This window comes from Panicum virgatum, chromosome 7N (genome assembly GCF_016808335.1).
Source record: "Panicum virgatum strain AP13 chromosome 7N, P.virgatum_v5, whole genome shotgun sequence".
Taxonomy (NCBI): domain Eukaryota; kingdom Viridiplantae; phylum Streptophyta; class Magnoliopsida; order Poales; family Poaceae; genus Panicum; species Panicum virgatum.
Window position 1 is genome coordinate 34,211,812 of NC_053151.1, and position 11,441 is coordinate 34,223,252.

Genomic DNA, 11,441 nt, shown 5'->3' on the forward strand with positions numbered 1-11,441 from the left:
ACCGGTCCTCCGATCCGACGAGCACGGGCCAGCCCGCTCTCTGGGTCTGGTGTCGCTGGCTCTGGCGCTCGGTACAAGCTGCCAGCCACAAGGGCCAAGCAAGGCCACAACACTGGTCGAGCGAGACTGCCGACTGGCGAGAGTCCCCCGCCCCCCTCGTTTTCAGTTTTCTTGCCCGGCAAGGCCAAACAGCCGGTGCCTTTCCCACGGTGGGCCCCCGTCGACCCCCCGCAAACCGGAAACGGACACGCGCGCGCGCCACCTGCCGGCCGCGGGCGCATGGGGGACAGTGCAGCGCGGGGCCCCGGCAGTAGCAGCTCGCCTCCTAGCAGCGAGCCAACACCCCGACACTTGGGTCGAAACCCCCCGGGATTAGCCCGAACCGGCTCCATGTGAACGGAGGAGGAGAGATGGCTGCGAGCCTGCGAACAAAGGTTTCGACAAAAATGTGTTGAACTGTTGAAGGAGCCGACGGCGAATAAACGGAGTTTCTAAAGGGCGTGCGCGTAAAAATTCCCCAAGCCCAGGCCCCAGAGAGAGGAAGCAGAGGACTAGATGAGGCCTCACGGTGCAGGCGGGGTTATCTGGGCCGCCGAATCCAGCATGGGGATCAGTGCCAGGATCTCTCTCCTCAGCATATTGTGTGCGTATTCTGTTTTTACAGCGGCCCAGCCACGATGTATTTTTCGGAGCGGTGGCCCCCATTGGTCCGCCGAGAAGTGAGAAGTACCCTTTTCCCCCTAGCGGGTCCCCTGTCCCCGCGATACTTCCGTCGTCGTCGTTGCCGGCCTTGGCCGCCGGGAGCTCCCTTGTCGCTGTCATCCTGGTCCGTCGGGATCTCCGTCGTCGCTGTCGTCCTGACCGGCATCGTCATCACACTGCACCGCCGTGAGCTACCTCCTCGGCGTTTTACTGGTCTGTTAGTTGGTTTAACACAGATCTAGACCATGTCTGGATCCATGTTATTAGCTTTGGTGAGGCATCGGGACCCCACAGAGCTCCCGGTTCTTCGTTGTGGATGCGGGCTTCCAGCAGTTTGCCGCACTGCTCGGACTGCGAGGAACCCTATGCGGAAGTTCCTCGGCTGCGATGTATTTTTCTGCGATACCAGGCATCCGGTACGTTTTAGACAACATTAGAATTGTGATATACTGTATACAAAATACTATGCTAATCAGATAATAAATACGGTGCTAATTCTCATGCGTTTAACAAGCCCAAGTGATTTAGCTGATCATAAATTCTTGAAAGTGTCAAACTTACTCATGCATTTAACAAGCCCACTCTTACACATCTCATCATAAAAAAAGGGTCACTTGAAAGTGAACGACAGGTTGAACCTGAGAAAAAAAAGTAAAAAGGACAATCTAAATTCTTGCACCTAAGAGTGGCTTGGGAACACCAACTCCGCTCACCGTGTCCTGTAATTGATGAATCTGAATCTGGATGCTTTTTTTCTTGATCATTGAGGCAAATATATTAAAAGCTTGTTGGTATTTGAGATTTGCTTCCTGCAGACGCATATACATAATGCTCAAGCTAATCTTCCTAGAACCAGAGACCACAATCATTGTCCTCCAAGGGAGAGGAGACCACATGTAACAAAAAAAAATGTCATTTCCGAGAAGACCAAATAAGTATGTGTGATAAAGGATAACAGAAGAATGAGTCCAAATTGCCAAACAAACAATCCAGAAAAGAATACACATTTGTTAGACTTAGCTACGAATCAGTAGCACATTTTTCACTTAATGAATGCAACAATCCTCGATGCAATGTCCAGCTCTACACATGATTGTATCATGTATCATGCCACGCTGATGCTTTTTATATCAGTATCAGACTCAATCCCATAGAAGTAAAGCAATATATCATGTATCAGGGGCTTGACACTCAATGAAGAACATGGCAGTGCATAAGGAAGAAATGTTGCAAAGAAATGAGGAGCACTCTGATGCTTTTAAAGAACTAGAGTTCAGCATCATGACCTATGGGGAATAATTTTCTAATAGTATGTCAAATCTCAATATGCAGTGACTATACTCATATATAACCAATTAGCTGTATTGGCTTGTATGACAATCAATGCATGGCTATATCTATCTTTGCACTAAAGAAAATTTTATAAGTATTTTACAGTCAAGCATCTCCCAACTTCTTAAGGCAATAGTAAAAAAAATATTATGATTAATTGGAAGAACTGCATTAGTGCAGGTATGAAATACATGATATGAGACATTTGAAAATACATGCAGGTAAATTTCATGTGAAGGAGCTCATTTCAAAAATTACTCCGCATATTCTCAAATATCACAAGCAAGCTTTATAATTGGCGTATATGATTAAAAAAATTCTCTGCATTAGAACAAGTAAGCAACTAACACCATCAATATGTATTTCCCTCACAAGTCTCTGCAAAGAAACAACTGATATAGCTCATGAGTTTCACTATAAATGTAGGATTAGTCTCAGATTAGTACTCAATGCTAAGTGAACAATATTTGTGCTAAGAAAAATCTATGCTAAATACCTGTGCTTGTGGTGAGTACGACACTAGTGCTAGAGTCCTTATTTCAGAATACTATCACTAAAGACTACAAGTACTAGTATGTGAAAAATTCTTATCATTTTAGTGCCTTTACAGCGGCGGCGGTTGCGAGGTACAGGAGGGGGAGGGGGTGGGTGGCGAGGGGTGGTTGGTGGGGGGAGCGGCCGCCGACGAGGTCGCTGGCGGCCGGGGTGGTGGAGGGCGGCGGCGGACCTTATGGTCCGGAGTTGCTGGAGGTGGTGGCGGCGGCGACGGAGGAGTCCAAGGCCACCGGATCTAGAAGAGAAGGTGGTGGGAGGGAAGGAATCGACCGGCGGTGGGCGGGCGGCGAGGCGGAGTGCTGCCGGTCGGGGTGGTGGGCGCCGGCGGCCGGGCCAGATCCCGGGCAGGGGCGTGGCGCCGAGAGCCGCCGGCCGGGGCGGAGGATAAAGGGGCCAGTCCTTCTGTGATTGGATTTGAGAAAATCGCATAAAGCGATGAATAAACACCCCCTATGCATCGCGGGTGTGGGGCCGCATGGTTGTACACTAATGTATTCGTGCCATACTGCAGTGTATTTCGTGCTGATATATTACTCCGTATATGAAATAATGGCGAAATACCAAAAGATTCGTTGCCTGCCACAGCTGCCACTTGGACGCATCCAAGACATGGCGCTGCTGGCATAGACGGCAGAGATAAGCCTTGCTGAGCATGTACAGCCCAAGATTCCGGATTCCAAGAATTAATACGTGGCCAACACACAGTTTGCGGGCCTTGTGGAAGACACCGCATGCCCCGCATGTATACATATCTAGCTTGCTTGCTTAGACAGATAGCTAACCAGCTGCTTGTTTGCATAGTATCAATCCATTTGATCGACCAATGAGTATCGAATACATTTGATAGAAAATAAATTAAAATACTGAGTGAAAACAAAAATCACAACTGCATCGTTCTATCATCAATCAAACTAGGATTAGATTACATCAATCATCAAGAATAAAAAGGGTGAACTAAGATGGTCACTAAAGATTATAAGATCTGCAGTAAGGCATTCTTTAGTTACACCAATGATTTGCAGTTGCCAAACAAATGTTTCCAGTTTCTAATCGCAGATCAAGCTCCTCATCTTTGCCGTTGCTTCGACTGAGGAACTACTGCAAGGAAAATCATTCCTTGGCCCTGAGAAAAAAACCCATCAAAACTTAGTATCAAACCAGACAAACTAGTACACACTGGAGGATTCAGAGTTGCAAGCAAAATAAACAAGAAAATAATGCTGAGATGCAAAAGCAGCAAAGATGAACATGCTGAGATGCAAATTAACGCCAAATAATTGAGCCCGTCCCCTTGCAGATCGTCCCAGGTTTTAGGCCGCGCACCGCCATATGTGCCTTGCTTTTAAAGCAGCTAGCAGCAGATTGCTTCGGCCTCGGGAGGATTAACAAATCCATCAGCCCGCCCGGACGAGGGGATTAGCAGCGGAGGTACTAGTCTACTGCCTAGTAGGTTGGAGATGCTGCCACGGCCGCGCACTGCAACGCCCGGGGCAGATCGACAGGGAGGGAGGGAGAAGCGTGGTGGAGGGCACACTCACCTGCGGCGGAAGGCAGCGCTGGGCAGTCGGGCGGATCCATTCCTATCCGACGGAAGGGGTAGAGGCGAGGGTGCAGTCGAGGTGCGGGATGAGGCGCCGGCGCGGGGTGGTCGACCGCGGCGGCGGTAGCGAGCACTAGGTTATTGAGGGTTCTTGCGGGTTGTTGTTGGTGTCCGTTGGGCTTAGCGTTGTGGATAAAGTAAAGCCGTAAAAGCCTTGCAGCTGGGCCGCATCAGCCACATGTGCTCATTTTGCGGGGCGGCCTAGTGGGCTCGTTTAAGGATCCGCCCCACCTGCACTTTGAATGAGGCCCCTAGATGAGAGATGGAGAGGGGAGGGCGACCCCAAAGTTTCCTGGAAAATCCCATGGTTTCTGGGCAGCGGTCACGTCGCTGTAAATGCTCTCGGATTCGTTCCCGCCGTGACGACGCCTCCTTCGCGGCGAAGGAAAAAGGAGCGCGCTGTGCCTGCGCGGCGACGCGGGGCGATCCGGCGCAGCGGATTGGAGGGGGGATCGGTCGTTAGATTCTGCCTTGAGGGTGGATGCGAGGGAGGGTGATGTGCTTGTCAGCTTGTTGTGAAAGCGCAGTGCGCACCAGTGGTGGCGTCTGGCGGTCTGGTTCAGCGCTAACCGAGTGTGTCTGTGTGTAGTGTGGTGGCCCTTCAACGACGCGCCATCCTGACTTGGCCCAGATCGCCATCGATCTACTGCACAAAGCCCAACCCAGCTAAGGCCCATCGAAAATATCTGGTGGGAAATTAGATCTGTTCTTTGCGCTCAAACCGCCCACCAAGCTAATGGAATTGTGCAAATCCTGATCAAACGGGGAAAAATCCCAGCCCAAACGTCGGTCTGATCAGGTTAACCATTTCGTTTTCCGGTCAAATCCCGGTGTTTAGCGGAAACGGAATTCCGTTTCGAAATTTCGGTAAATTTCGGCGAATTTTGTTGAATTTCGGTCGAAATTTGTTGAATTTTGAATTTGAAAACGAAAAATACCGAAATTTCGGATCCCGGTAACTAGCGGAAACGAAAAATTTTCCGAAATTTCGGCGAAATTTCGCCGAAATTATTAACCCTGGTCTGATCTCGACGCGGCGGTTTGAGAGCGAGGACAGTAGGCAGGTCGATGTGCAGTCCGACGCCAAACATCAACGACCTCGCGTCCTCGCTACGGCGAAATGTCGCGATCCCGTCCATGATCCATCGCCGTCCCCGCGCGACGCTCCGACAAGGCGAGATGTCAAGGATATCAAACTCAAGAATCTAATGAGTCACGTACTTGGCAAGGTCAAGCTTTAGATGAATAAAATTTTGACGGTAAAACACTGTATCACTTTTGTTTGTATTTGATAATTATTATTCCGTCATAGATTAACTAGGTTTAAAAAATTCATCTCGCAAATTATAGACATACTGTGTAATTAGTTATTTTATTTAGCTACATTTAATACTTCATGAATGCGTTCAAAAATTCAACGTGATGAAAAATCTTGTAAAATTTTGAAATTTTAAAAGCATCTAAACAAGGTTCAAGTCAACGGTGCGCGGCACCTGACATGCCCTCCAAAAGGCGAGGAGCTTTCAGGCTTCAGGCTTTCTCCAACCATTCCCCCCATCCAACTCCCCCCAAACGTACTATTTACTATATTTTACTACCTCCCTCCAAAAGATTTCTCTCCCTATAACTACTTCTCTCCAACCATTCCCCCCATATCCATTCCCCCTATACACTATACCTCACTCTTTAACTATTTATTTATCATTTTTAAATTCTGAAAAAAATAGTACTGTATTTGTACTACTATAATACATATTGTTATCAAGTTACGAAATTCAAATAAATTTTTTATCACAAACAAATGACGTGATTAGAGTATAGAGGGAGTTGTAATCTCCCCCTATATGTGGGGGGAGATTCAACTCCACCCCTACGTAGGGGAGCTTTAGGGGGTGCCGTTGGAGGCACCCTCCCCTCTAAAGCCCCCCCCCCACACAGGGGGAGGGGGGTTTGGGGGGAGGCGTTGGAGAACGCCTCAGCGTACGCCACGTGAGAACCGATGCGCAGACCGGGAGCGAACAACAAATTGACTGCGGCCGGCCGGCACCATCGGTAGGGGTGGGCAAAATATAACCGAAACCGATTAACCGAACCGAACCGAACCGCTTTAACCGCAAAAGTCGGTTAATTCGGTTAACGGTTAATTTTGCGGTTAAATTTTTTGAGATATTCTTTAACCGCATATTATTTCGGTTTTGATGTGCCACTAACCGATTTAACCGAATTAACCGATTTAGCAAGTTGAGTGTAATATGTATTTATCTTATGTCTTAAATATATGTATAATCATGTGAGATATCAAGAATTCTTGGTTTTCATAATTAAGATATCTAAGTGAGGCTACATTAATTGTTTTTCTAGCTTTCTAAGCTTATTTTAGTGGCCAATAGCTTGTAGTTGATGTCATAATTTCATTCTAATTTGCTTGTTTTTTATGTATTGTATACATTACGGTTAACCGCAAAACCGAACCGATTTAACCGCAACCGAATTTACGCGGTTAAAAGATTTCTAGCTACAATTTCGGTTAAGAGTTTGTCATAACCGAAATATTTTAAAACCGAATTAACCGCACTAACCGAATGCCCAGCCCTAACCATCGGCCTCGTTTTGTTTGCAACGTGCTAGTAAGTAAATAGTAACAGTTTGACCGCTAATTACGATTTCAAATAAAGTCAGTTTTCAAAATCAACTTCAGAACCCCACGCTAGTGACCCTGAAGAATCTAATGAGGTTTTTGACGCGCGATTAGATGATGGTACTGTAGCATCACTGTAGCAAACCATCGATTAATTACCGTCATTAGATTCGTCGCGAAAAATTACACCCATTCTTGAAAAAAATTGTAAATAGACTTCATTTCATTCTTGAAAAAAATTTATAAATAGATTTCATTTGGTCTTTCACGGGGAGACTGGAATTAGCGCGCCTAACCAAGACCATCATCATCATCACCAGCGTCGCCCTTGAGAAGTTGAGGTGACTCCGGTCAGGGCATGGCCCCCCTCATGTCCGTGCCGGTCGGACCCTGATTTGACTCGGCGAGAACTCCCCTGCTTGGCTGCTTTGCTTGTCCGGTCCGGACTGGGGACAGCCGCAACTGTCCCGACGACACCGGAGCCGCGGCACAGAAACGCTGCAGCCTGCAGGCGCGCGCTCCTAAACAAACATGCCCTGACAGAAGAGAGGAATTCGTGCTACTACAGGATGAACAATGGATGAACCTGTTCAAAAAAAAACAATGGATGAACACATGACAGAGCTATCAGAAGGAAGCGAACCAACAGTCGCAACGGACGATCAGTCCAGGAAAGAAACAGGGCCTCTGTTCTCTTGCAGCGCCGAGCAATACAGGTCTTCTTCAGTTCATTTTGCATTTTGTATTTTTATATTTTTAGAAAAAAAATTTCAACATTTGAAGTATTAAATGTATACTAATTATAAAATTAATTACATATCTCGTCTGTAAACTACGAGACGAATCTAATGAGACTAATCAATCCATCATTAGAACATATTTACTGTAGTATTACGGTAGCAATTTAGTGTCTAATTGCGTTCTAATTAGGCTCATTAGATTCGTCTCGCGATTTACAATCCATTTGTGTAATGCGATTTATTTTTCAACTACATTTAATACACCATGTAAACGATTTACAAAAATTTTACATTTTGCATTTTGAGATAAACAGGGCCACAGTTCCAACATGGTTTCCTAAAAACGAACAGTTTGGACAGCAAAATTCAGCGAGGCAACGAAAATGCTAGTTGCTCAGCTGCTGGCAGCACAATGCCGCAACCAGAAATAAGAAACCTATCAGGGAATCCAAGAGTTGTGCTCAGGGAATCCAGAGATTTATCAGCGCCCATCGACAAAAGGCAACACAAAAGCAGCGGGAGAATAGGACTAGACACGCATGTAAATTGTATGCAGAGTAAGACCAGTTTTCTACAACATGTAGTTCTGGAATATCAATTGGTTTTGCAATCTACAACAGCCCTTTTGAGTTTATATATCAATCAGGGAAGTAATGGATGACAACGACACCTGGTTGTATTCACACACTCAGTTCACCTCATCCGGAAGGCACAGCCAGCCAGGGCCAAGCATGCGCTATGCTGTCATATGCTGTTAGATCCTCTTCCCATGTCCGATTACAGAGCTCAAAGTCAGCGGCTTCCTCTCATCCACAGACAACTTCCCCCAAGCAATTGTCCGGCTATGTTAGCCAACCACATGTTAGCCAATCATACCAGATGCAACTGCCACAGCCATCCGGGCCTCGACGAAGACAACAGATGTGCCGTGGCACCCATACACAGCAGATTGCAGGGTAAGCCATAAAATCAGCCACTTTCTCTTCTGCAGTTGCCCGGTAGAAGATATCTAAAGCGCTCGACATTCTTCAGCAGATAACTAGGAAGATGAACAGCAGAATATGTGCTTGGGATCGGCCCCAACTTAGCAATGATTTCCTGGAATGTGTACTCTTCTGGAAGCATGTCAAAAAGATCTGCCCCTCTGCAGATGACATCTTGAATCCTATCAGGGTTCAGGAAGTACTTGAACCTGATCCGGTCAACATGACTATAAGCTTGCATTTTGAAAGCAAAATCGCTTATGTAGCGGAAGCAAAAGCTGCAATGCCACCCTGAATCAGCAAGAAGCTCATCTGTCTGCCGGAAGTGTGCATACCTCGTCTTTCCAGATCGGTACCTGTGTATTGATGCCCTCCAGCTCCTGTCATCCAGGAAAAATTCGAAGGAGTAAAGATAATTCCTGAGCTGAAGATGAAGTATATCTGGAATGTCATCGCACCACCTCAAGAGGTCTATTGTGTGACCGCTTGGGATTTCATCAACATCCGACATGATCAGCAGGTCATCATCTTCTATTTTCGCAATCTTAATAAGCTGGTCCAGGGCAACCCTCTGATATGACTCCTCAACAAATGGGTTCTCCCCCTTCACGAACCTACCCCCAATCATACCATATGTCAGCCGTGATTCAGCAAACCCAAATCGATGACGATTTTCCTTGAAGTGGAGGGGCTTTTTCATGCCAGTGAATGTTGAGTTGGATTCAAGAAGCACAAACTCTGACACATAGGGACTAAGCTCATTCCAGCGGATCTCAAGGATATCAAGCTCATTGCTGAAGAGTACAGCGTCAAATACACGGCGAGGGGTATCCCGAACTTTCCACCCATGTAGCTTGCAGAGATTCTCCATGGTGACATTTTCATGGTAGTAGTGAGGGATTGTCTTGAAAGGCTTGGGAGGAGATTCCCAGATCGGCCGGAGGAAGTATGTGACCTTCTGACCATGAGCATATATCATTAAGATCAGCATTGGCACACCAATCAAGAGAGCCATAAGTGCCCTGAGATCAAATCCCCGTAGCGCACACTTTAGCCTTGACATGGTCAGAGCTGCCTTTGACACAGGCTGCAAATGAATTCATCAACCATATAAGAAATCAAAGAAACAATAGCAGGCAAAAGGAAATCTGTCAAGCAAATAAGAACAAGAGCTATCTGCATACCAACTACTCAATTGAACTGTTTAAAATTCTAGTATACACATGTTTTTTAGGGTGCCTAAACACATGTAAATCATCTATCCCCAAAGCAACAAACTTTGCCATAACCAAAGCCTGCTTACCAAAGTGAGATAACCTCCTGAAGCAATATCCCAAAGATCACCTTTTCGCAGCACAAGGTTTGTTATTTTCCAAGAAAAGTATCAAAAGCTAACCAGAAGATGACTAGAACCGCACAGAACTAGCACATAACCAAACCTAATGCCACAACTATATGCACGAAGGGCAGAAAGCTAAGACAACAACGAGTAACGAGGTTAGCAAAATCATATAAACTAGGAACTGCAGACCTAAAGCATTAGGAAATAGCAATGCCCAACAGAACTAAATCAGCTCTGGTAAAAACAGCACTTGACGCCACTAATTTGCCATTGTCACCAAAAGGCTGCCATTTTTCTTATCCGTCCAAAGGAATTAAACATTCCAAAATTCTGCAAATTCGCAGAAGCCCAAAACTCTCCTGATGGAATAAAGAAAGCAGAAGAGTGTCTTCCCCAAACTCATCCAAAGACATATTCCCGAGCTCCGAAATGTCATGCCGAAACACGCAATTCCGCCACGTCGCGAGATTCTGCCACCCGAAAGGCGTGAAGAATTCGTGCTCCGAAGTCCCACGGCCGAACACCTGATCCAGTGCAGATCAACGACAACGCACGGGCATGTAACAGCAACGGACTCCACGCCCAAATCCAACCGGCATCCCATCCAAAACCCGGAACTTTGCACGCGGCGCACTACACGCATGACGCATCCCGGCGCCTGCCGCACGGCCAGGTCATGGCGGGTACGGCCCGAATGCGCCAGGCACCCGCGGCAAAGAGGCGTCTCGGCGGGCCGAGGGACCTGCCCCCGCGCCGCGCGGGGCAGATCTGGCAGCGGGGGGAGGGAAGGAAGCGCGGGGACAGGGAGGGGCGGGCCAGGGCCTCACCTCGCCGCACACGCCGTCGCAGATGCCGTCGGTCTTCTTGTACCCGTAGTGCCCGGCCTCCGGCATCGCGGCGCCCCCACACGCCAGGAGGAAGCCCCTCCCGCGCCGGAGCGAACGAATCCGACCGAGATGCCGGGGCGGCGGGAACGGCGAAATCCCCCCCCCCCCCCCTGGGAAGAACCCGCCGCGCGGGAGCAGCGGCCCCAATGGCGCGCCGATCGAGCCCGGGGCGCGGGTGGGTGGCGCCCGCGCCGGCGATCGCCCGCCCGGGCGGGCCGAGGCGGGGCGGGACTCCGGCGGCCGGCGCTCTCCCGGCTCGCTGGCTATCCGCCGCTCGCCGTGGCAGCCGGCACCACGCGGCAGACGGGGGGTCCGGGGCTCTCGGGCCTGCACGCGGCGGTGATTAGTGCGGGGAGGTGGGATCCGCGGGGTCGCCGGCGCAGGAGCGAGAGGGGCGCCTCGTTTGGAGCCGCCTAATTATAGCCGTTCGGGCGGTGCGGCGCGGCGCGGCGCTGGTGCAGGTGCGGCCAGCGGCTGGGGGCGTGCGCCCGCCCCCCTCACATCTAGCGATGAAAACAAACGAAAAAAATCTCATTTCTACTCCCTTTCTATATTTTTTTGGCGAAAACGAGATCGGGTACGGGAATCAGGTTAAGCGAAAGTACGAAAACGAACCAATACGGATGTTGAGCCGGAAAGAATAACGCGATCAAATATTCTCA

The 11,441-nt window shown here is 48.4% G+C and overlaps 1 protein-coding gene and 1 long non-coding RNA gene across 3 annotated transcripts; both read right to left on the reverse strand.

Moving 5' to 3' along the window:
• Positions 1 to 3,363: 3,363 nt before the first annotated feature.
• On the reverse strand, positions 3,364 to 4,261 carry LOC120683439. The gene is made up of 2 exons (XR_005678798.1): positions 4,128 to 4,261; positions 3,364 to 3,712 (listed from the first exon to the last, which is right to left on the reverse strand). It is a non-coding gene; the product is annotated as an uncharacterized LOC120683439 (long non-coding RNA).
• Positions 4,262 to 8,085: 3,824 nt separating this feature from the next.
• On the reverse strand, positions 8,086 to 11,186 carry LOC120682151 (beta-1,4-mannosyl-glycoprotein 4-beta-N-acetylglucosaminyltransferase-like). Of its 2 annotated transcripts, none has more exons than XM_039963916.1 (2): positions 10,720 to 11,186; positions 8,086 to 9,637 (listed from the first exon to the last, which is right to left on the reverse strand). In XM_039963916.1, the coding sequence occupies exons 1-2, from the start codon at positions 10,783 to 10,785 to the stop codon at positions 8,537 to 8,539; spliced, it is 1,167 nt and encodes a 388-aa protein (XP_039819850.1). In that variant the 5' UTR covers positions 10,786 to 11,186; the 3' UTR covers positions 8,086 to 8,536. The 2 variants fall into 2 exon arrangements, with proteins under 2 accessions (XP_039819850.1, XP_039819851.1); XM_039963917.1 differs by lacking the exon at positions 10,720 to 11,186 and adding an exon at positions 9,854 to 10,554.
• Positions 11,187 to 11,441: the final 255 nt, after the last annotated feature.